This window comes from Podarcis gaigeae, assembly GCF_964106915.1.
Source record: "Podarcis gaigeae genome assembly, chromosome: 5".
NCBI classification, from domain to species: Eukaryota; Metazoa; Chordata; class Lepidosauria; order Squamata; family Lacertidae; genus Podarcis; species Podarcis gaigeae.
In genome coordinates, this window is record NC_139681.1 from 76,660,920 (window position 1) to 76,686,411 (window position 25,492).

A 25,492-nucleotide genomic window follows, 5' to 3' on the forward strand; every position below is an offset into this window, starting at 1 on the left:
TAAGTAATTGCTGACCGATGGCATTCGCGCCTTCCGCGTCTTTTCCTTTTCTTTTGCTAAGGCGCTTCGAGTTACTGCTTCTCATAGCATGCCCGGTTGTGTTGAATATGTTATTGTTATATTTGGTATGGAAATCTGATGAGTGTTGTAGTTGTGTGCATGCTTTTTCAATATACGATGATAATTCACAAGTGTGTGTGATAGGAATCTTGAGGTCTTAGATATACGTTAAAAGTTCATAAGTGTACCAACCAAGCACGTACATTGATCAGCACTGGAAGACCGACTTGGAACCATTTTTGATTCCCAAACTGACCAAATGTTTTCTCTGCAAGGTCAAAGGAAAATGGAAAAGCCTCCCCATTGTCTTTTCCTTCAATGTCTTAAGGGTATGTCTGTGTTTGAATAGGGTGTGAGCCTGTGACAGGGCCCAGGAACTAAGTATTTATCATTACAAAAGACTGGCCAGGCTCCCCAGGCAATCCAATCAAGTAACCTGCCAGACAGGAAAGCAAGTATTCCTTGCAAGTATGTGCTCCTAGGGGCTCTGATCCTGTGCACATTTACCTGCCAACGGGTCTCGATGAAGAGGGGGGGGGGCGGTTCTTCCTATGGTGCTTGTGTAAGATTGGCACCAGAACTTAAGAGTCGTCTATTCACACGTGCAGCCCGATCCCAGATAAGTAACCGACGGAGCCCAGACGCAAGTATTCCTTACAAGTATGTGCGCCTTGGAGCTCTGATCCTGTGCACATTTTACCTGCCAACGGGTCTCGATGAAGAAAAGGCGGGTTTCTTCCGAGGGTGCTTGGCACCAGAACCAGTGCTTTCCCCAGGTTTGGAACCCCGCACCTTTCTGCGTATGCGGACATTAACCACGGGTATAAATGGGCCTCCGCCCAGGGCCGCTACACGGCGCTACGATGCTGCCTTTGTGGGAAGCCGTAGCGAGGATCGGGGGCGCGGCCGACGCCTCCTTCCAGCTGACCGACGTGGGGCGGTGCCTGCCGCGGAAGCTGCAGTTCTGCCAACAGCAGCGGCCGGAGGCGGAGAGGCGGCCTGGGCGATCGGGCACCATGGTGCAGCTGTACAACTTGCACCCGTTCGGCTCTCAGCAAGTGGTGCCCGCCAAGCAGGAGCCGGCGCTCTTCTGCTGCGGCCGAGACACGCTGCTGGTGGCTTGTGCGCCGGGCGCCTGCAAGGTGGAGGTGTTCGCCGCCGGCCGGCCGGAGCTCTGCGAGCCCCTCGGCTCTTTCTGCACCCTGGGGCGGGTGCTGCGCATGGCGTACAGCGAAGTGGGTAAGTGGCAAGCTGGGCAAAGCGCCCGAGAAGAGGGCTGGATCTGTTTCGTTCGTTGCAGTCAGCCCCTCTTCCTCTTTCTCCGGAAGAGCTAGAGGCTACACGTGCAGGATCGTTTCCCCCGCCGCCCTAAGCCCATGCCAATTTGTGCTCACAACGATCCTGCGAGATAGGATTGCCCAGTGACCTTCGTGGACTAGATAGGATTCTGCGCAGTTGCTTGTGTGGCGTGAGCATCCAATAACATTGCCGACTAATTGAAGAAGTGTACACATGTTATAATGCAAATGTAACTTCCTTTAGAAATTCCCAGAGGTGTACCCGTGTTAATCTCCAGCAAGATAAACAACAGTCCTTTGGCATCTTTTGAAGACTGAACAAAATCCTTATGGAGTACGCTTGGCATGGTCTACAGTCTCTTGTGTATTGCCACTCAGGGCAACAAATCAGATGAAGTGGCCTGTTGCTCTTAAAGGTGACACCATACAGTGGTACCTCTGGTTAAGTACTTCGTTCCAGAGGTCTGTTCGTAACCTGAAACTGTTCTTAACCTGAAGCACCACTTTAGCTAATGGGGCCTCCTGCTGCTGCTGCTGCGCCACCGGAGCACGATTTCTGTTCTTATCCTGAAGCAAAGTTCTTAACCTGAGGTACTATTTGTGGGTTAGCGGAGTCTATAACCGGAAGTGTCTGTAACCTGAAGCGTCTGTAACCCGAGGTACCACTGTATTGCTATTCTTCACTTGGTAACTCCTCATCTTATCTATGGTGTACATATTGATTCTGTGTTTCAAAAATGCTTCTATTTTTCCCTCCTCAGGAGACTACGTGGTCACTGTTGAGGAAAAAAACGAGAGCCTCTTCTTGCGAGCTTATGTAAACTGGAGATGCATGTCCACTGGGAACCCCCGTGTCTGTGTGCGGATGATAGGCCATAACCTGGAGGCATCCTATTCTGAAGCGTCTAAGAACCAAATTACAATTGTAGAATTGCCCCTTTCGGACCCCCCATTGTGTTTTTCCTGTTGTCCTTTAACTGGAGACCTGCTTGTTGGCTGTAAGAATAAACTGATCTTGTTCTCCCTGAAACATCTGGTCAGGAGTCAGAATGTGACTGTGCTGGACTTCGAACGCTTGTTAATTTTGCACATTGATAACGTCACTCCTTCAGAAGTTGCGTTTTGTGCTGGATATATAGCCATAACAACAGAACTAGAGGTCCTAATCCTTTACCTGGAAGCTGGTGTGGAAGCAGCAGGCAGGAGTAGACAGCAGGCCTGTGACTCTGTAGAGTCTGAAAGGTTGTTCAACAAAGGTTGGTACAGTATGGCTCTTAAAATCTCCAGAGCAAGGCTTTGTAGTCCTTGATGTATGTTTGTTGTTTTTTTAAGAAAAAGTCTTTGGGATGGAGGCAGAGGCTGGACAAGCTGATAAAATGCTTTCTTCAGTAAAACTAGCCATCACAATAGTTGAGAAATGATTTATTTTCAAAGGCACTGCAAGCTGTGGACAGAAGTTGAATTAATATTTTAAGATTGGATCGAGAGCACAGAAGCTGCTATTGAATTTACCGTATTTTTTGCACCATAACACTCACTTTTTTCCTCCTAAAAAGTAAGGGGAAATGTCTGTGCGTGTTATGGAGGGAATGCCTACGGGTGGCATGCCTACGGATTTTCCTCCTCTAAAAACTACGTGCGTGTTATGGTCGGGTGCGGGTTATAGAGCGAAAAATAAGGTATCTGTAATGGCACATCACAAATCCTCTTGATCAAGTCTTTGCAGGTCAGCACAAACAAAACTTTAGTTCTCTCAATCCAGCCCAATGTTTGTATATGTGTTTAAAAGAACAAAAACAAAAAACCAATCAGGTCATGCAAAAGAAAAAATAAAATTGCACTTAACTGAAATAGTTCTATCTTGGCATATGTTTTATTATGCACAGATCAAAATGCTACAGTCTCTTTTCAGGCATGCTGAATCTTTTGAGAGCAGCAGGAACATGGGTTGCAAAAATTTGAATTTCCATTCATCTCAGTTGTTCGGTTTTTTTGCCATCCGTGGTTAGAAATGCCTTCTAGGATTTGCAATTCCAAATTCCTGAACTTGTTGTATAGTCCTAATTTGAATGCTTTCATGAATATGAAGACTTTTCTCCATACTGTTAGTTATACTGTAAGTAGCAGTTGTTTAAGTAAGGCTGCTTTTATTCTTAGGACACTGAGCATGTCATAAGTTCCTAACCATTCCCCCCCCGGGTTATAAACCTGATTCTTTGCTCCATTTATTAAAGGTGTAAAAGAAGAACCTGATTCAACTCCGTTTGAGTCGGATGACTTTGTTATCTGTCAGCAGCCTGTGGAGCTCTTTGGGGAAGAAAGCAGGCAGTGTGGAATATCTGTTACTCTGGAGTCAACGGGCTTAGTCGGTGAAGAGTCAAACTTCCAGTTGCAATATGTTTTGTACAGGTAGTCCGTTTTATTGAAAAAAATATTTTAAACGAATCCATAAATCTATATTGTTATTGTTGGCATCCGTCTGTCTTGTGAGACAATAGAGTGTGGCCTCTGGGGCTGAAGTCAAACCGCTATGTTAGCAGCACCAAAGTGACCTCCCTGGGCACAAGCCTGGGCAGAGTGTATCACTGCCCAGACAAGACTCCCTCTCAGTCTCGTTGATGTGGTCCAAAGGAAAGCAGAGCAGTATATTTGGCACCAGTTTGGCTGCAGGAGTTGCAAGAAAGAGGCATAACAAGCTGTCTTAAGGGCTCCACTCTGGATTTGTGTAGAGTTTACTCTTTAACATTTTCTTCTCCAGAATATATCTCCAAGGCAGTGGAGATTTAAGAACAGAGTTTTCCTTCTCCTAGATGGGCTACATTCCCAGGTTGACAAGCCCCATCTGCCCCTCACCTCCCTCTACAGCATGTGCAGAAACTGCCTTCTTAACTATTGTCCCCACTATTGGATCCATATCCAACAGTACATACAGTCATACATTGAGTTGAATGTGCTTCAGGTTGAGCGCTTTCAGGTTGCGCTTTGCGGCAACCCGGAAGTAATGGAGCGCATTACTTCTGGGTTTCGCCACATGCGCAGACGCTCAAAATGACGTCACGCACATGCGTGGAAGCGGCAAAACACAACCCACGCATGTGCAGACGCACCGTCACGTCTTACGTTCCATTCAGGATGCAAACGGGGCTCTGGAACAGATCCCGCTCGCATCTCAAGGTACCACTGTATATAACTAATAGGTCATTGATCATTATTCCACTCTAGCTTAGAACAGAGACCAGTTTGCCAGTTTGGACAATTACATTTTGACTTAATATGCTGAGAAATGAACAACCCTTTTCTCACTGAAACACAGCCCCATCCTATTTCTTTTGCTTTGCATGAGGCATATTTAAACCAAGATGCCTTTAACCATACAGTCATACCTCTCTTTGCGTTCGCTTCATGTTGCAGATTTTTGGGTTGCGAACACAGCAAACCCAGAAGTGTATACTTCTGGGTTTCGCCACACACGCGCAGAAGCGATCTGCATGCTTCACACATGTGCAGAAGCACCCTATCGCGCATGCGCAGTAGCGGCACTCTACTTACGGACTTTTCGGGGTGCGAACGGCACTCCGAAACGGAGTCAATACTTACTTGCATTCGTAAGTAGAGGTACCACTGTATATATAATATTTTGGTCCAACCATGTAGCTATAGCGGTCATCTTTGCAAGCTCGGGGACAACTCCTCCCCTTGTCTTCAAGCTTAGAAAGTGGGACAGGACCATGGCAAGCAAAACAACCTTATATGAACTGGGCTCTACGTGATGGGGCTGCACGTGGCAATAGAGATTGTGTAGCCTAACACCTTTGGCTCCCTAGGAGTTGTGCATATCATGCACACTTAGTAAGTGGGTTCAGTTATGGGACAAAAGCCAGTTGTATCTCTGTTGGAGACCATCTTAGCTGTTGGATATTCATATTGTCGTCATTGCAACCTATTGCCTTGGTCCCAGGGGTTTCTATGTACTTGCCCATGCATTGAGATGCAAGTTTCTGCCTCACTGCTTCAGAATATCCTTACAACATTTTTCCAGAAGTTTTGTGAGCAGCTCATGCCTATATGTTGGCTTGGAATTGTTTCACCCGCCATGTTTCTTTTTAGACGTTTTGCTCTAGACATATCCTCCTTTGCCTTCTCTGGCGACGATGCCAAGCTGCACTCTCTCCAGCTGCTGCCTGTGTATGTAACAGGTAGGTTTATGACATCTGCATTTCTTCGTAGGCATCCACCACAATCTTTCTGGGGGAAAGGGCTAAGTAAAGCATTGGGAGCAAATGAAAACTGGGGATTATGGTTCACTGGGAAGCAGCCCACCTTCCCCCCCAAAAAAACCAACCCATATTAATTATGCAAGATGTGGGGAAGCTAGAGATTATGAATCTGGGTGTGAAATTTATTTTTATATATTTTGTCAATTTTTATTATAGAATTGCTTTGAGCTCTTTCATGGGAGGTGACTTATAAATGAAATTAAAGGAATAAATAAAGGGGATTTCAATTAAATACATTCATTCAAAGCATAGCTCTCTAGAGTGTTTTACAGAACTTCTATGACATAAAAATCCTATTCCTAAAAATCACATTGTCTTTAAATAACGTTAGGAGTAATTTAATCACAAGAGTAGTAGCTGACTCTGATTAGATGTCTATATATAATTTTAGATGGCATAAATCTTTAAAAGTACATTATTTTGAATTTAGCGTTGAATGCCTAAATGTCACAAGTAAAAGAGAGCTTTCTTCGTATGGAATTAAGGATTGAATTTCCTTTATAAAATACTGGTATTATCTTAAAGTTTTCTCTTGGCTTTCAACACTTTTTATAATCTGTCAGTGCTTCACAACGTTAATCATACTCTGAGTAGACTTTAGATCTATCACTTGTCTCTTTTTCCTTTGCTTTTTTGTGGCGCTACTGTATGATCAGACATGTCAACATAGTCTATATTGCTGATATATAAAGCAGGGGATGACGAAAATGGGACAGGAGGAGGGGGGTTTGTTGGTTCTAATTGATGCTGGGATGGGTGTCAGGCAGGGAAGCAATTACATTGTAAGAAGAGTGTGCATTAAATGTAGGCTAACATTTAGTCAAAAATTAAATTTATAAATTTATTTATAGAAGCATTTATATACCGCTAAATCAGCAAACCTATCAAAGCTGTTTACAACAGTAAAAGGATAAAAACCATTGCATAGGTAAAGGGACCCCTGACCATTAGGTCCAGTCGTGGCCGACTCTGGGGTTGCGGCGCTCATCTTGCTTTATTGGCTGAGGGAGCTGGCATACAGCTTCCGGGTCATGTGGCCAGCATGACTAAGCCGCTTCTGGCGAACCAGAGCAGCGCACGGAAACGCCGTTTACCTTCCCGTCGGAGCGGTACCTATTTATCTACTTGCACTTTGACGTGCTTTCGAACTGCTAACATACTAAGGAGTAAATAAGGTGATAATTTCCTACAAATGCCGGCATTTCAACAGAGCACTGCCTCATAACCAAAATGGCTTATGGTACCTTTCTTTCTCCTTTGAAAATTTGTCAGTAAGCTGGAGAGCTACTTGATCAAATCAAGAAATGTTTCCATTATTATGTTTTGGTTTGCTTTCACACTTGCAGAATAATACTCTAGTGCAGGCATCCCCAAACTCAGCCCTCCAGATGTTTTGGAACTATAACTCCCATCATCCCTAGCTAACAGGACCCAGTGGTCAGGGATGATGGGAATTGTAGTCCCAAAACATCCCCGAGTTTGGGGATGCCTATTCTGGTGCTTATGGGCTACAGAGTGAAAGAGCTTTATCTCAGAATTCCTAACTCGAAAACAGAGACCCGAGTGAATATAGCGTGGGCTGCTCTCTTCAGTCACGGCTAAATATATTTCTAAAACATTCTGAAGGATGTCTGAGAGCTGATGCCTGCCTAAAGAAAGGGAGCCTGGGGAGTAATTGCTTTCTTCTTTTCATCTAGGCAATTCTGCAACAACTGGCGGAGCCGAACCAGCTAAGCGAGAACTGCTGAGTCTGTTCTGCTTTTTTTCTCTGCCTCACATTGGATACCTCTACACGGTGGGCAACTTAGTGGAGCTGATTTCCACCTACCAGTATTCAGAGAGGTCCCAACAGGCGGTACTCACCCCACAATTCCTACATGTTATCACAAGGTATTATAGCCATAGTTAAATTTAAATACTGCATTTTCCACACGCAAAAATTGTGCTCAAAGCAGTTTTTTAAAAATAATAATAATAATAATAATCAGTTGAAATACAATAATAGCACAACACATTGTTGGCATTTGTCTGTCTCGAGAAACAATGCAGTGTGCATCTGAGGCTGAAGCCAAACCACTGTGTTATCAGCACCAAAGTGATCTCCCTGGGGCTCAAGCCTGGACAGTGTGTGTGAGAATGTTCTGGGCTGCCCAGACACAAGGCCCCTCTCTTAGCCTTGCTGATGTGGTCCAAAGAAAAGGAGAACAATACATTTGGCACCAGCTTGGCTGCAGTAGTTGCTGGAAGAAGGCATATAAGGTGCTTGGATAGGAACTCCACTCCAGATATGTTTACTCCTTTGCCTTCTCGAACATATCCCTAAAAGCAGTGGAGGTTTAGGATCAGAGCTGTAATGCATAATGGGTGTTGTGGTTAATTTCTGTTTGCCACTGAGCAGCTGCTTAGAGTCACAAGGCTCTGTTTACATTCCAGAGACAGTCCAAGCTATTGGAAGTCTCACAGGAGACTAGAGACAGATGTGACGTTACTGGTTTCCTGTTTCCTTTGTTCGTTTGTTTCAGTTGCTCTCTGCTCTCACAGGGAGAGGATGTATTTTTCTTTGCTCTCTGTGTAGCTTAGTAATAAAGCATAGCATGTAGCCATAAATCTCATCACTTCTGCTGCTTTGGAACCTCTGCTGAATGGGGGAACATGCCTGAGGCCTTATCAAAGGCTCAGGTCACTAATTATTCGTCGGAGGGCGATTCTGAAGGACTCGGCCGGAAGATGAGCTTTATCAGCTTGGCCGAGTGGAGATTGCGACAGTTGTATCCATCACAGACCTGTTGAAATCAATGGGTTTAAGTTCAGTAAGCGTCTAGATATTGCAGCATTGGCATGGGCACTTTATAACCACAGAGCAATGCAAAACCATCTATCCAATGGCTTTCTTTTTCTTTCCTAGCAACAACCTGCAGTGCTTTACTGTGAGATGCAGTGCAGCAGCAGCTCGTGATGAAGATCCATACATTGATACAACGCTAAAAGTGAGTGGATTCAACCCTCAGATTGGCTCCTCATGCCCAGAGTTCACATCTGCATCTTTGCAAAGCAGTGGCAAATGACTTGCAACAATCCTGAGTTTTCTTTTGTTTAGTCCTTGTTGCTTCCATCTGGTCAGATAGTTTGGCAAGGGGATGTGTGTTAGATAGTTTGGCAAGGGGATTTTGCAGGAGTCAGGGATTACTGTCCTGTAGGCCTTAAGCCTAGGTTGGAGGACTCTGCGCACCTTTTCAGGTGTTGTTGGGCTCAACTCCCATCACCCACAGCCAGATAAACATGTGTGAAGGCATTGTAACAGTGAGACGTGGGTGGCGCTGTGGGTTGAACTACAGAGCCTAGGACTTGCCAATCAGAAGGTCGGTGGTTCGAATCCCCACGACAGGGTGAGCTCCCGTTGCTCGGTCCCTGCTCCTGCCAACCTAGCAGTTCGAAAGCACGTCAAAGTGCAAGTAGATAAATAGGGACCACTCCGGCGGGAAGCTAAACGGCATTTCTGTGCGCTGCTCTGGTTCGCCAGAAGCGGCTTAGTCATGCTGGCCACATGACCCGGAAGCTGTACGCCGGCTCCCTCGGCCAATAAAGCGAGATGAGTGCCACAACCCCAGAGTCGGCCACCACTCAACCTAATGGTTAGGGGTCCCTTCACCAAATGAAAAGCAGGTATTAAAAACCTGTCTCAAATTTATGCTGGGCGGATTTCAGTAAGCGTACAGAGAAGCTTTATCTAGTTTTCTTCTGCACTCTGTTGGGACTAGAGGAGGAGATGGAAACCTTTCTCTTCCACTGAAGAGAATGGAGAAATTCTGAGCTGTTGCCAATTCCACGTTTCAGCATGTGAAAAAGATATGCAACTTACATACCTCTGTTAAACCTGTAGACCTTTAGTCTACATACCGCAGTGACTGAACCATGAAGGGGCTTATGTCAAATCAAATCAAAATAAGCTTTATTATACTAGCCAAAGGCCATGACAAAACCATACAAACTCTGTCAGGAAAGCGGGGGGGGGGGGGGACTTATATAACACTGTAACTATGTAAAAAGCAGAGCCAGCACCTGAACGCTCAAGATCATAAAATACAGATGCACATGTAGATTGAGAACTTCACACAGCATGCAATATTTTCCTATTTAGACCCCTGAATCTCCCTTACAGAGGGTTTATGTCCTTTTTTTTAATGTCAGTCAGCTTGGAAATGATCAGCATGCCACTCTGGACCCTGTAAGAAACTTGAACCTTTAATAAGCTTGCTCAAGATAACTAAAGAACCATTTCTTCATAGGCTTGCCCCCCTGTGTCCCTGGATGTCTGTGCCTTGAGGATGCAGCTGTTTATAGGGCTGAAAGCTATTTCTCACTTCAAGAACCACGTCATAGTTTTGACAAAAGCAGAGACCGAAGACATAACAGAGAGAAAAAAGCCTTCAAGGAGACTCCTGTGAGTACGGTAGTTCATATGGGACATAGGGCTGACTTGGGACATGTCTGGTGGCATCAGTAGACATGATGGGGGTACATGCACCCAACTTTACCCTATTGTAAACGTTGTAAGCGTTACAATTGGGATGAAATAAACATGTATGGGAGTGGATTTCAGGGGTGCCCTTTATGCTGTTCTTGTCACCTTTTGTATCTGCGGAAGCCCTCCATGCATCTTAGAGCCAAGATTTCTCAGGATCCTAAAATGCATGGAGATGCTTCATAGATGCAAAAGGCTCCCACTTCAGACTTTGTCACCTTCCAACTCCAAGGAAGTCAGGGCTGTCCCATTTGTCAGCCCCACTCTTAAAAAAAAAAAAGTTTAGACTAGTTTTAATGTCTCAAGAAGGCTCTTGATAGCATAAATACAGTGGTACCTCTGGATGCGAACGGAATCCGTTCTGGAGCCCTGTTCACATCCTGAAGCAAACGTCTGTGCGTGCACAGGTTGCGATTTGCCGCTTCCGCACATGCATGTGACGTCATTTTGAGCGTCTGCGCATGCGCGAGTGGCGAAACCCGGAAGTAACGCGTTCTAAAAGACATAATTATGGGTATGCGTGCATTTTAACAGCCAGTGTGGTGTAGTGGTTTAGAGTGTTGGACTAGGGCCTGGGGGTGCCAGAGTTCAACTCCCTTACTTTGCCATGAAGCTTTCTGGGTGATCTTGGGCCAGTTACTGCCTCTCAGCCTAACCTACCTCACAGGGTTGTTGTGTGTGTTAAACGAAGAGGATGAGAACCATGTATTACCACCTTGAACTCCTTGGAAGAAAAGGTGGGACATAAATGCAAAAACAAAGAAACATAGAATCAAGAGTCGGAAGGGACCTTGAGGGTCATCTAGTGCAGGGCCATCTAGCCCTCTGCAATGGAGGAATCTCAACTAAAGCATCCATGGCAGGTGGCCGTCCAACCTCTGCTTCAAAACCACAATTGAAGGAGACTCCATAGCCTCTTACTGTCAGAAAGTTCTTCCTCATGTTTAGCCTTTCTTGTAACTTGAGTCTACGTCCCACTTCTTTCAGCTCCCGGAAGTCAGATAGCATCAAACCCAAGGTTTCTCCAGAATCTGAACCTGGCTGGAATTTATACATCGTGAACACAACTTCAACTCTCCTGCTTTACAGAGAAATGGTACTTATACACTGCTTTAGGGGTTTTTATATATAGAAAATAGCATATTGTAACTCAATGCATTTGCTAACTTCACATAAGGTCTGCAAGCGTTCCCCCCCCCCCTTATGCTGTGCCCTGTTTCTGCCCTAGGTAGAGTACAGCAAGACCTATGAAAATGTAAGAACGGAGAGTTGTATCCACCTTCTAAGTGAGGCTCACTTATTAGTCAGAGCAGCACTAATGGACCCTGATCTGAAGGAATCGGCAGAGAAGGAAGAGCTCCTAGCAGCATTACAGGAAAGCTGTGCTCTCCTTGGAGACTGTTACAGCAGGTTTGGATTTCTTAGAAGTCGTATCCGTTAGACTTATGCTTGGATGACTCCTGATGTTTAAACATCTTTATATAATCTTTCAGCCTTCATATATTAAGCAAAGATGTATGCATGGAAAAGCAACAACTTGCTCTTTCCGCCCCCTGCTTCCATCAACTCCTAGCATTGTTGCTTCGTACAGCATGTTGATGGCCATGCAGTCTCTGCTTTCTGGCCCAGTCATAATTTACATAGGCTGTAGATCAAAGCACTTCCATTGTCGGCTGCCTGCACTTCTGTAAAAGCAGGTGTGGCGAACCTTTGGCCTTCCAGATGTTGCTGAACTACAACTCCTATCATCACTGGCCGTGCTTGCTGGGACTGATTAGAGTTGTAGTGCAGTTTTGTTTTAACAAGCAGCTTTTACATACTCACTCCCCTCACTCCCAGTGAACGAAAATGTAGCACTATTGGACCCCGCAGTATTGTAATTTTGTTGGCTGCTTGCAGATGAATGGGATTATTAGCATCTTTTCAGGGTCTACTGCGTTGACACTATTCTGAAAAGTGGGGGAGGGAAAATCCACCAAAGGATTGAGGGAATGAAGATTCCTCAGCTGCCATTCATCCATGCTCAGTTATTATATACAGTCGTACCTTGGTTTTCAAACAGAATGCATTCCGGAAGTCCGTTTGACTTCTGAAACATTTGGAAATCAAGGTGCAGCTTCCGATTGGCTTCCAGTTGCGCATGCATGCCAGAAACAATTGCAAAAGCCGCATCGGATGTTCGGCTTCCAAAAAAAGTTCAAAAACTGGAACACTCACTTCCAGGTGTCGATAGTTCAGAAGCCAAAACATACAAGTACTAAGGTGTTTAACAACCAAGGTATGACTGTAGTTATCTTGGTATGTTTTGTTTGTTCCTTCCTTCCTTCCTCTACTCTATTCCGAACTTAAAAATGGAAAGGTAATGCTGGTAGTCAACAAAAGAGGTTTAAAGACTGTCTCAAGGCAAATCATAAAAAATGTAGTCTAAACACTGACAACTGGGAAACACTGTCCTACATGCGCTCCAGTTGGAGAACAGCCTTTACCAAAAGTATCATGGGCTTTGAAGACACTTGAACTCAGGACACAAGGGAGAAACATGCTAAGAGGAAGGCAAGCTTGGCAAATACACACTGTGATCAACTCCCGCCCAGAAACCAATGTCCCCACTATGGAAGGATGTGTGGATCCAGAATTGGCCTCCACAGTCACTTATGGACTCACTGTTAAAACTGGACTCATTGTTTATGGAAGACAATCTTACTCAGCTATGAGTGATCGCAGAAGAAAAATGTTTTGTTTCTATTTGTTTGTTCACACAATACATCAACAGGTTCCTATAACTCTTATCTGTTACTTATTTTTGGAACTGCTCCTTGCTTTAATTCAGCAACAGCTGGAGGGCCAAATGCCCCTTACACCTGTCTCATAGGGACCTTGTCTTACATGTGGAAGCAATACTGCATTGTGGGAACAGGTTGGCTTGCACAAAGTTGGATCTCACTTTGATAGTGGTCCTTCATTGTGACTCTTTCTTGAACATTCCATAAGGTATTCCCCCATCCAGGTTATTTCCTCCCCATCCATTAGGCTGTTCTTAGAAGTCATCTTGGTTTGGTTGCTACTCATTGAAAAAGATGAGCTAATATCAGCCTGTCAATATTGGGAGTATAAACCTTACAAGCTGCAGACACAGCCTTAATCCTGGCATAACAGTGAGACTTGGCCTAATATGAAAAGCTTTTTATTGAAAGTATCTTGTTAATGCAAAGAGAGGGTCTCTTCTGCTCTCTGGATGTTACTGGATGACAACTCCTGTCATGTGAGGCAGAGTCCCAAAGGGAGCCAGGTTTTCCATCCCTATGCTGAAGCATTTCTGTTAAGATATATGACTCTTCATGTAGGTTTGTCATGTTTAGTAGTTTCTGTATTTCCAGGTTTAACACCAAAGACTTCCACCTTGCTCTGCCTTACTACAAGATGTCTGGTCTGTCCGTGACGGATGTTCTGAAGAGAGTAGACCCAATGTTTGAAGATAAAACGCATAAGTACGAAAAGGGGATTATTTTTTACTTGTATCATTCCCTTTGTGAAGACATAGACGAGGAGCTGAGTGAAGTAAGACTATGGTTCCTTTTGTTGTTGTTTCTCTTTCTCTGTAGAAGATGTCTTATTCTGTGTTCATTTGTGACAAATCTATTTCCATGTTTGGTGGCAGGCCTGAATTGGAAGCTCAGACATGTTTGCCAAGGCAACTTCTGCCATTACCAACCTCCAGAATTTTGATGTGATATCTGTATGCCACTTTTCTTTAAAGCAACTCATAACCATTGAGCGGGAGGACAGCAAACATTTCCATTAATGTAACTTCCTCGTGGCTTAGTCAATAAGCCTCTGGCTGGCTTGTCAAATGACTATCATGTGAATAACTTTCCTTTTATGAGAGTGAAAAATATCCAAAAGTATAATGTGAGCCAGCCTTTGTAAAAGGAGCTGCTGTGAATCTCAGAAAGCTACAATTTATACTTCACTGTTGCTCGCTTTTCTTTTATGAGATGTAAAAACTGTATTGATATTTAGATCGATTTGGGAAAAGGTGTTACTGGTGGGGCATCTTCTAAATAAGAAGTTCCTTTTCTGAAAAAAAAGAGGTGACTTGTTATTTGTACCTAGTTAAGTGGTATAATGCAGGATGGAAGCCCTTTGCTCAAAATCTCTCTCCCTTGCACTGAGAGGCCTTAGGCTAGCCTCCCACCCACAGTGGTCCTCTATATAAAATGGAATGATAATACAGTCGTAACTCAGAAGTCGAACGGAATCTGTTCCAGAAGACCATTCGACTTCCAAAACATTCAGAAACCAAGGTGCTGCTTCCGATTGGCTGCAGGAAGCTCCTGCAGCCAATCGGAAGCTGTGGAACCCGCGTCAGACATTCAAGGTTCCAAAGAATGTTCGCAAACCGGAACATTCACTTCTGGGTTTGTGGCGTCCAGGAGCCAAAACGTTCGACTTGCAAGGCATTCGACTTCCGAACTACGACTGTACTGTCCTGCTTTAACCATTATTGAGGAAATTATGCAAAGTTCTAGAAGCCGTATAACTATGTGAAACTTTAGCATGTTGCTATCCTAATTGGGATCTGTGGATGAATGAATACTACACACCTATAACTCCCTAGGATATGCATCAGGGATAAGAAACCTGTGGTCCACCAGATGTTGTTGGACTGCAACTTTCATCATCCCTGACCATTGACCATGCTGGAGGGCACACAGCAACTTGTGGAGGGCCACAGGTTGTACACAGTGGAAGTGGATTTGAAATGGATGTCCCAAACCAAGATGCTTATGTGTGACCCTGAGATTACCTGCAACCTTCTCAAGTACGAAATAATGTCCCATTAAACTTTAATTAGTTTAATGTAAATGCCCAGTGCGCTTCCATCGTCACAAGTCCCACTACAGCAGAGCATTTCGCGCAGCAGTTTAAGAAGGGCAGGAGAGGCAGTATTTCTTTCAAAGAAGAGTCTTGGAGCATGGAACTCAAAGATAAGGTTTATTTACAAAACAAAAAAACCCCTGCGACAAACCACACATATCAGCAAACACGCCCAAAAAGGGAGAAGGGAAGAACAAACACACAGGAGACTATTTATACAAACTCATGTTCCTGGAAGCCTAATGACCTCCAGCTGCTCAGTGATTAGAGCGTTTCTGCTACCTTTTAACCCTTTGATAGCAACACTTCAGCTGCTCTGCATTTTAAAAAAACAAACACTTGAAACAGATAAATTAGTACTTGTTCCCCTAGCACCCCTGATGATTTCTGGGCGAATTATACAGAACGATCATGGCTAGAAAGAGGCCTTGTATTAAAAACAATGCACAGCTTTTGGTTTGCTTTTTAAAAACACGTCTCTTTCTTTTACCAGGAACTGGCAGCCAAAGTACTCCATATATTCCACCCTGCCGAATCGAACCAAATACCCCAGGTCCTCTGCAGCCCTTGCATGAGAAAAGTGTCTCCTGAGATAGCAATCGAATATCTGCAGAAAGTAGAAGAGGTTGTGCCGTCCGTTGTGGTGACGCTAACCAAGGCTTCTATGGCTCTGAAAATGGGAGACCCCGATGGATGTAAAAGTGAGCTGGACAGCTACGCGGAGGTACACCCTGCTGGCTATGCATCAACATTTGTGTCAAGGTTGTTGTCTTCCGTACCATTATGTGCAGTGGGAGTGAGCAGAAAACCAGGGTTGCTGCGAAAGTTCTGTTTCCCCTTCAGATATACCAGGGGTGGCCAGCTCCCAATAGACTGTGATCTACTTGCAGAGTTAAAAACTGGCAGTGGGGTTCAGATCAAAGTTGTTGAGCTTTATTTAGGGGGAGCCAAAGTAGTTGAGCCTCTTTGTGGGGAGCCAGTGATCTACCACTGGTATCCAGTGATCTACTGGTAGATCACGATCTACGTGTTGGACGTGCCTGAAATATACGACGTGCTTCCAGATGGCACAGGGTTGTGAATGCCTTGCTTCTCATGCATTCAGGGTTTTTTGCAGCATCCAGTCAATGTCACTGGCATCAAAATGGCAGTCCTATATCTCTATCCACCCACCCAATTTAATTCAGATTTTCTCTTTTATTGGCAAAATCCAATAATATATATTTAAAAAAGCAACAGCAACACCACCTGTGCCAGTGACGTTTGCAATACCTCAGCAACCCATTAGCTACAGACTAGGAGCAACTACCATTGGTTGTAGTTATCCGAAGCTTTTTTCCATGTGGACACGTGGACTTGTTCCCTGCTTTGGGGGAGAACAGAAAGTCAGCAGTAGAGCTGGTTTTATATGCATGGGGTTCCAGCTTCAATTCCCAGCATCTTCATTTTGTTTTGTTTTTAAAGTGGAGCTAGTAGGTGATAGAGCTAAAACCGTTCCTGGGATCTGCTTCCTTTCAGAGCAAACATTTCCGGGCTGGATAGGCAAGTGATCTGACTGCAGTATAAGGCACCTTCCTGTGTTCTTGATGTGGCAATTGGGAAGGTGGAAGTGGTTAACATTGACTTCTGCTCTCCATTTGGTTGAACGATCCGATGGCTCTATGGTCCTTTCCACATCTATGTGTCCTTTTGGGTCATGTGAACAGAGTGAAGGGAATGTGGCAATGAAAGTAGACTACTGGAGGCAGGGAAAATAGGCCTAGTGTTTATGGACAATTTGGTAGAAGATAGTCATTGTGAATCAACAGCATCTTTCTCTTGCACAGGTATATGCATGCATTTCCCCTTCTCCTTAATCCAGTGTTCCTCAAACTTTGGTTCCTGCTAGCTAGGGATGATGGGAGTTGTAGTCCAACAACAGTGGAGGAACCCAAGTTTGAGAAACACTGTCTTAATCCCTCAGTTTCCATGCATATTACGTCAGTGTGTAGGAAGACAATTCAGAATCGATACATGTTTGTAATCTCATTTCCTATAATATTGTTGTGACACCTCTCATATCCTGATCTTTTTTCACTTTCCCTTTGCATATAATTCTCCTGTGCATTATTGTGGCGTGATTCTAGTGTGTGGAACTCAAGGTTCTCTTCCTGTCTCATGACCGCTCCCGACATTTTAGGACATGGGTAGGCAAACTAAAGCCGGGGGCCCAGATCCAGCCCAATCGCCTTCTAAATCCAGCCCGCAGACGGTCCGGGAATCAGCGTGTTTTTACATGAGTAGAATGTGTCCTTTTATTTAAAATGCATCTCTGGGTTATTTGTGGGGCCTGCCTGGTGTTTTTACATGAGTAGAATGTGTGCTTTTATTTAAAATGCATCTCTGGGTTATTTGTGGGGCATAGGAATTTGTTCATTTCCCCCAAAAAAATATAGTCCGGCCCCACACAAGGTCTGAGGGATAGTGGACCGGCCCCCTGCTGAAAAAGTTTGCTGACCCCTGGCTTAGGAGGAATAGTGCACCTATTTCCAGAGTTACCTGAAAGTAACAGGTAATAGGCTTCCTGCTAAACCACAAGGAACTGGCCCTGGGATCTTCCTCACCGTCCTCCTCTGGAATGGGAACTGTTTCCCACGGGGGATTATTAGTTAACTGTTATGTTTGCACCAAGCTGTAAGTGGGAGAAACCAGCTTTTATTTCCTGGCTCGAGTGAGAGCCTAATAGGCTGTTCGTGTTCTTAACGTTGCTGCCAATGCAACAGTTAACCACAGTTAGACAACTTGTGCTCTGTAGGAGGAGGGCGGGGAGGACAAGGGAACATGCAGTCCTGTTGATTCCTCCTATGAGTAAGCCATCAAGAACATTATCTCTGCCCTGGTCTGTAGAGATGGATAGGATTTAAATGTTCACCTTTGCCTTGGGCTGTGTTTGTACCAGAGCTCAAAAAGTGAAACTGAATCAGCCCTCTTTCAGAGTAGAGTGGGGAGGAAAGCCAACATCAAAATCTTCTCTCACCTTTTTCTATTTTTTGGTCTGCAGATGATGCTGGTGTGTGGTTTTATTGTGGAGCCGAGACTCCTGAGACAGCTAATTAAAGGGCAAGTTGTCCCGACTGAGCTTGCGGTTTATCTTAGGGAGACGAGGCCCGGATTCCTTGTGGCTTCAGTGTTGGCTTTACACGAGAATAGCAAAATTGAGCTGGAAGAAGCAGACGCATACATCAAGGTTTGACGTTTAGCTTTTATTAATAGTTCGTTTATTTGGAACTTCCGGAGCAGTCTGTGCCCCATCATTAAACAAAGGAAGGACAAACTAAAAGTGCAATTCCCATCTGTGGGAAGAAAGCTGGAGTCAGACTTCTCATACAGCTCCATAAACAGCAATACATAAACATACAGTGGTACCTCGGGTTAAGTACTTAATTCGTTCCGGAGGTCCGTTCTTAACCTGAAACTGTTCTTAAACTGAAGCACCACTTTGGCTAATGGGGCCTCCTGCTTGCCACCACACAATCCGCCGCACAGTTTCTGTTCTCATCCTGAGGCAAAGTTCTTAACCCGATGTAATATTTCTGGGCTAGCGGAGTCTGTAACCTGAAACGTATGTAACCCAAGGTACCACTGTATAGTAACTTCAACAGCTCCCTTCCTCTTTGTTGGCTAAGGGGCATAACAAAAGCAGCTGTTGTTGTTGTTGTTAATGATAATAATAATAATAATAATAATAATACATTTATTATTTATGCCCTGCCCATCTGGCTGGGTTTCCCCAGCCACTCTGGGCAGCTTCCAACCAAATAGTAAAAACACAATACAGCACAAACATTAAAAAGCTTCCTTAAACAGGACCGCCTTCAGGTGTCTTTTAAAAGTAAGATACCTGCTTATTGCCTCAACATCTGTGGGGGCTGGGGGGGTGTTCCAGAGGGTGGGCGCCACTACCGAGAAGGCCCTCTGTCTGGTTCCTTGTAACCTCACTTCTTGCATGGAGGGAACTGCCAGAAGGTGCTGGACCTCATTGTCTGGGCTGAACGATGGGGGTGATTCTCTTGGGTACATCATTTTTTTTGCATTGCACCCACATATTGTATACTGATGCATCTGGAGATCCCCCCCCCCCCCCGCTTATCGTTTCTGATTATCTCTCCTTGCTTAAAAGATATTTGCTTAAATGACTGCTCCCCACATTAAATGGGGGGTGACCTTTGCATAGTCGCGCGCAGCCCCCTGGACCCTATGCGGCACCATTAGTACAGGCTTGGCTTCGCCTTCCCCAGGTGGGATACCTGGAGGTCTCCGCCTACCTCAGCCAGTTGCCCAATCCCGCCTGGGGAGGCGTTGCCAAGGTGATCAGGCCAAGGTAGGGGGAGGGACCACCCTGCCCACACAATAGGGGGAGGATCTTACCTGGGAATCCTCAGTTGGCTCTACAACAAATCGGCTACATTTTGTGTTTGTGTGTGAGTGGCTCTTTCCCTTAATATTTTGGAAGAACAGATGCTGAGTGCTGAGGAGGAAGATGCCATCCCACAGCTCTTAGTGGACTTCTGGGAAGCCCTTCTTGTCGCATGCAGTCAGAAAGAAGTGGTACAAGAGCTGCATTTCAAACTTGCTGAGCAGTATATTTGGCGGCTCTCCAGGAAGCAGTTGCCCAATACTAAGCCGCTGAAAACCACTGAAGATCTGGTAAGCAGAGTTTGTATTCTACTCTTGTGTGTGTATGTGTGTGTGTCAGGGACCGTGCTGAGGAGGGCTGCACCAAGTGGCAGGAGCCACTCCCTCCTCCTGATCCTGAATCTTTCCAGGAGCAGGAGGACAGTATAGATTTGGAACAGTGGTTTGCAGAGGGGCATAGTTCAGAAGGCAGAAGCTGGGAAATACTGGATGGGGAACAGCTAGCAGAAAAAGCACTAGAAGAGAGAGAGAGTTAACAGATTCACAGTCTCTGGATAGTATCTACACATACACCCTTTCCCAAAGTCACGGAGAGCTCAGAAAGTGTCAGAAAAGAAAGCGCAGAGGCTACAAGCTCAGATTACAAGACGTAGGAGTGACGTAGATTAATAGGCATGGAAGAGGGAGTAACCCTTAATTGGGAGCACCACCATTCTGGGAAGATGCTTTCTTTTGTTCTTCGCTGTGTTTATTAAAGAAACTAAGTGGTAAGAATTCCCTTTCGTTTGATCTGCTCGTTTATAGCCATGGGGGAGAAAGCCAATTCCCTGAAGCCTGACAGTATGTATGTGTACAAACACGTTTGAATGGAACTGCATCAGTTTGGTTCTAGATGAAATGGAGACTTTTATAATATTGGGGGAAAATAATTCCTTCAGGAGTACTACATATTTCAAAACAAATGACTTACAACCGTAATTTAGTCTACAAATAAACTGGGAGTGTGCTTTTGTTTTGACCCCCTTAAATGAGGGAATCTTAAATGAGGACTTGTAAATTAGACATTAAAATGTGTAGAATGCTAATGGCCTTTTCTTTTTCTTTTTGCACTTCTTCAGATAAATTCCTGTGGTCATTATGGACTTATTTTTCCTTGGGTTACGTTCATGATGTCATTAATTCCTCCATCTGACCAGAATGTTTCTGACGACCTTTCAAAATTACAGGTATAAAATGCTTTCAGTCCCCTGCAACTTTTCTCTCTATAGCCCAGTGATAAATAACATGGTGCAGAGCTGTACCTATGGGGAGGCTAGATGGGTTTTATTGCCCTGGGTGAAGCCTCCAAAGGGGCACCATTGAATCTCTCAGTGCGTGTATGCATGCTTGCACAAATGCACATGGTGTGTGTGCCAAACTGGGTCTTTGACCTGGGTGACATAAAGCCTAGTTTCACCCCTGCATGATGCTCTCCAGAGGTTGTGGGCTGCCATTCTCATCACCCTCAGCCAGCATGGCCAAAGACCAAGAGCTGTATGAGTTGTAGTTCAAAACATCTGGAAGACACCCCACAGCAAACCTGGGCCCTAGCCTCTGTAGATTAAAAAACACCTGTGTTTGATCTCCTTTAAGGTGTGTACAGGAACATGGTATATTTTAAAGAGATGCACTACACAAGGCTTTAGCTAGCTTAAAAGATGGAGAAGCTGTGGTGCTCAATATGCGGCCAGATTCCAACTCCCATCAGCTCCAGCCAGTATGGCAATTGGTCAAGAGTGATGGGACTCACAGTCAAACCATATCCGGAAATTCACAGGTTCCCCATTCCCGTCCTAGGCTTTTCTGAACCATTTCTTCAGCCTTGAAGACACTGGGGCTGAAAAGAAGACCCACTGCCTACAGTTAGACTGAATGCCTTGAATGCACGTCTCGGGTCAGGCCGGAAATATCCCAATATGCAACAAAGGCATCGTTCAAAGCAAGAATGACCCCAAAAGAAGTAATGGGCATACAAGTGAGGATAGCAGACATGGCTCTTAATCTAAACAAGGCAATTAAAAATTGCATTGGCTTCCATTTTCCCTGGCTCACCCGGTCTGCCAAGCTGTTCTTAATGATGAAACCGTTGTTTGGGGGGTGAGAGGTTTTTGTTTTATTTTAAAAAATGGTTGGTGTCTTCCAGTCCATGCCTACATTGGTATAGCTTGGTTTTTTCATTGTGTCTTAAATTCTAGATGTAATGTTTCTGCCCCCCACCCTTCAGTCTCTCTTATGTAGTCCATACTTCAATATACCTTCCATTCTGCCACTGTTGGAGGCCCTTCCAGAAGAGACTATTCCTGGCCTGAGCATCCACATTCTTTGCGATACTCGGTTAGGGCAGTATGAGAGATCTATTGACAAACTTCTGGAAAGATGCCCTCAAGCTGTCATACCCTACGCCCAACATGAATTGAAGCATGAATGTCGGGTGAGCTTCATTTATTACCTTCATTCAGTCTTAGCTCTGTTTGTTTGTTTTTTCTCCTTTAAACCCATGAACAAAAAAAGCATTGCTAGAAAATCATACAAGTATTTGTACTGCTAACCTTTCCTTAACTTGATGAGCTTTCCATGCATTTGTTAAAAGTGATTAACATAGCACAATTATTCAATAGTTTGCTCAGGCATTCTTTTAAAAAACGCTCACAGTTGAAATGTACTTCAGTGGAGGAGTTTGGATTTGATATCCCGCTTTATCACTACCTGAAGGAGTCTCAAAGCGGCTAACAGTCTCCTTTCCCTTCCTTCCCCACAACAAACACTCTGTGAGGTGAGGGGGGCTGAGAGACTTCAGATAAGTGTGAGTAGCCCAAGGTCACCCAGCAGCTGCATGTGGAAGAACGGAGACGCAAACCCGGTTCACCAGATTACGAGTCTACTGCTCTTAACCACTACACCACATTGGCTCTTGTGTGAAATGCTTGTGAAGTGCTTGTGTGAAATGCTCACAAGGCTTGCTTTATTCTGCTGGATATAGAAAAACTGGTGTTCTTTGGAGAAGACACACCTTGGAGGCTGTTTGTTGCTTTCCTGCTCCAGTTTCCTCAGCCGCCTTTTCACCATCACACTTGATGTTACAAAGCTTCTTCTGTCCTGAAATGTCATGTACATGCTGATGTCGTGTACATTGTTATTGATGGGCATTGCTCCATCCACCATATAGTGACTCCATTAGTGCACAATTATAAAGCATGGTTAAATGCTGCGTTGCCAACATTCAGCAAGTCTAAGCAAAGCTTTGGGTTTGTGTATTGAACACACACACACATATATATACATACATACATACATGTATACATGGTCCCCTGTGGAGATGGTAATCTGGAAACAGTGGCTCATGTTCTCCTGTCCTGTCCCCTTAATAAAGATCTGAGGAATGAGATCATTACCCCACTCTTACTTACCATCCCAGGCCGCCCATCTGAGGCCACATTGTTCTTTCTTTTATCAGATCAAAATGATCAGACAACAGCAAAGGTTGCTAGGTTTATTGAGGGTGCAATGAGATTAAGGGCCACTATCTGAACGATAATCTTGGTCATTTGATTGCCCTTTTTACCCATTGCTGTCTTTTTTATTTGTATATATTTTATTTGTATATATTGCTTGTTTTATGTCGCTATGGCCGTTGGCTAATGCGAATAAAGTTTATCTTATCTTATCACGTATACATGGCTTGCATGAGGACTTTTACAAAGCCTAGTTTCTCTTTTATTAAATCTTGGATTAGCATTTGCATTCAAGCAAAGGAGCGTAGTTATAAAACTCTCGCCAGTCTCATAATAAGGCAGCTCACACCATGGGTTGTGAAGCTCAGTTGTATAACCATTGCTGCAATTCATGATCCTAATTGTGTACAATGTGCTAAACTGAGATTCCTAAAATGCAAGACTAAACTTGGTAAAGTCCTCCTGGAGAGCAAGTCCAACACTTGGACTTGTTTGCATTGTGCTAAACCGTGGTTTGGTGTTACTTGCAAATACAGCTGTTATGTAAGTTACACCGATGTAATATTGTGGAAGTCAAGATTGTGTTGGGGTGCTAAATTGTATGTGTGTGTGTGTGTGTGTGTGAGAGAGAGAGAGAGAGAGAGAGAGAGAGAGAGAGAGAATGAGAAAAAGCTTTTAGTCTGCAAAGAAAAGCTTCAAATATAATTTGAAAGTTATAGGCAATGCTTGCTTCACTCTGACACCTAGGAGTGGGGCATCATTTTCAATGTCCTGCTTTCTTTCCCCTGTAACAGTGGAAGGGAACGCATTGTATAAAGTATATATAATTTTGCATTATTTCTGCAGGTCACAGAATGCAGCTTTCCTTGCCACTGTTAGGCATTTTGTCACTTCTTTCATCTCGGCTTGTACTTTGCCCTGAATTCTTAGTATCACAAGAGGGAGCCATCGCTCTTGTTTGTTGCTAAGCTTAAGAAGAACCCTGACAAGCTGTACTTCACAGATATAAGAGTGACAAATATAAATATATATTGTATTTAAAGGTCTCCTTTAAGACAGAAAGTGTGTGTGTGTGTGTGTGTGTGTGTGTGTGTGTGTGTGGAAACAAAGAGGTTGTATTCCATTAGGAACATCATAGCACTCTTGATATTTTCTCCCTCTCTCCTTGGGTCTTGCGGCTGGCTTAGGCTCTGTGGTGGAACAAACTCCTTCCTGAGCTCTGTAAACGAATCAGAGATCCTGGAGACAACTATTCTGTACTCCTGTCATCCCTAACAGGTAAAGAAATGTGCTTCTTGTCAGTTTGTGGATGTGCAGAGTCTTTGCAGTGTGGTGTTTTTTTTTTAAGCTTTTAGATGTATAGATGGCTGCCATGGGGGGGGGGGTGTGCTTTTAATGACTATATTAAAGAACTGGATTCAGAGCAGATGCTAAGTGAGCTCATTTCTGCACAAATCGCAACACTTTCAAGGCTAAACGTAATTAGGCGAAGTAAGAATTGATGGCTAAAGAGAATCTTGTTTAAACATGGTGTATCTTCCCTGCCCAGAAACGTTATCTGTCATTGCCATGGAACTGGAATTGAGGGACTTCCTTAATGTCTTACCAGAGGATGGGAACGCAGCATTCTTCCTGCCACACCTGCTTCAGTGCAGCAGAAGGAAACTAGTGACCTAAGCACAAGAAAGAAGGGCTGCGTGATCTCTGAGAAACGTTTTGCAAGAGAAAGTGCTCAAATGGACGAAAGCTCACTCTGCAACTATAAATTCAATACTGTAGATATGGGGGGTCTTCAGCATTTCCCTATGTCCGTGAGAAGATTGGTTGACACATTAAAATATGAATATTAGCACATTAATGTAAGTTTGTCTATGTAATTTTTAAGAACAAAAAAAATTCCTTCCAGTAGCACCTTAAAGACCAACTAAGTCAGTTCTTGGTATGAGCTTTCGTGTGCATGCACACGAAAGCTCATACCAAGAACTAACTTAGTTGGTCTTTAAGGTGCTACTGGAAGGAATTTTTTTTGTTTTGACTATGGCAGACCAACACGGCTACCTATCTGTAATTTTTAAGACTTTGCCTATTTCAGCTGTTGCCTGAAATCATATCCTAACCATCTCACTCCCCTTTCTTGTGATAGTTTTATGATGCTAAACACGGGTGTTGTAAGTGAGCTAGACATATACTATGTGGAGAAAGTTGGGCTAAATGTCAGTACATTCCAAGGATAGCTTTACTGTGAATATAATTCAGTTTTATTCTTCTCCTTATAATCACCTGTGTCAGATGGGGTGTCCAACAAACCAAACAGCTGAAAATCTCATGTGAATAATAATAATAACAACATTCTCTGCACCAAAAGCCATGGATACAAGTGACAGCAAGTTCTTGGATTTCCTTTTGGATCTGTAGTAGCCTGTTTGTTCAAGCAGCTTCTGTAACGGACTTCACTGAAATCAGATGCTGAGGCTGTCCTATCACGGATTTTCTACACAAACAATAACACATGCTATTTAATCTGCTTTGAGCTTCTCCCTGTTCTCTATTTACAACTGTCTGGAAGTACCA

At 44.1% G+C, this 25,492-nt stretch overlaps 2 protein-coding genes and 1 long non-coding RNA gene across 4 annotated transcripts in view; 1 reads left to right on the plus strand and 2 right to left on the minus strand.

Annotated features, from left to right (window-relative positions):
- The window catches only part of LOC310845184, a 589,082-nt gene extending 569,558 nt beyond the window's left edge, over window positions 1-19,524 (minus strand). Inside the window, exon 1 of the long non-coding RNA XR_014564554.1 lies at window positions 19,050-19,524. This is a non-coding gene — a long non-coding RNA (uncharacterized lncRNA). The remainder of the gene's footprint in view (window positions 1-19,049) is intronic.
- On the plus strand, window positions 74-24,779 carry HPS3 (HPS3 biogenesis of lysosomal organelles complex 2 subunit 1). 2 transcript variants are annotated; one of them, XM_083739267.1, is made up of 18 exons: window positions 511-631; window positions 804-1,299; window positions 2,120-2,614; window positions 3,593-3,767; window positions 5,466-5,554; window positions 7,333-7,525; window positions 8,541-8,622; window positions 9,922-10,076; window positions 11,145-11,253; window positions 11,386-11,567; window positions 13,535-13,715; window positions 15,529-15,759; window positions 18,076-18,261; window positions 19,533-19,721; window positions 20,549-20,656; window positions 21,694-21,900; window positions 24,109-24,199; window positions 24,471-24,779. In XM_083739267.1, the coding sequence occupies exons 2-18, from the start codon at window positions 888-890 to the stop codon at window positions 24,596-24,598; spliced, it is 3,213 nt and encodes a 1,070-aa protein (XP_083595393.1). In that variant the 5' UTR covers window positions 511-631; window positions 804-887; the 3' UTR covers window positions 24,599-24,779. The 2 variants fall into 2 exon arrangements, with proteins under 2 accessions (XP_083595394.1, XP_083595393.1); XM_083739268.1 differs by lacking the exons at window positions 511-631; window positions 804-1,299 and adding an exon at window positions 74-125.
- Window positions 24,780-25,156: 377 nt separating this feature from the next.
- CP (ceruloplasmin) overlaps window positions 25,157-25,492 on the minus strand; it is a 29,072-nt gene continuing 28,736 nt past the window's right edge. The window contains exon 19 of the mRNA XM_083739265.1: window positions 25,157-25,412. Within this exon, the coding sequence (XP_083595391.1) occupies window positions 25,349-25,412 (64 nt within the window). The 3' untranslated portion in view covers window positions 25,157-25,348. The remainder of the gene's footprint in view (window positions 25,413-25,492) is intronic.

Bases quoted from the DNA above. Each gene is read 5' to 3' on its own strand.
- HPS3 (XM_083739267.1), top strand. From the start codon at position 888: ATGGGCCTCCGCCCAGGGCCGCTACACGGCGCTACGATGCTGCCTTTG. The intron at 7,526-8,540 runs GTATTATAGCCA...TTTCTTTCCTAG, and splicing joins TTCCTACATGTTATCACAAG to CAACAACCTGCAGTGCTTTA. The intron at 11,568-13,534 runs GTTTGGATTTCT...CTGTATTTCCAG, and splicing joins CTTGGAGACTGTTACAGCAG to GTTTAACACCAAAGACTTCC.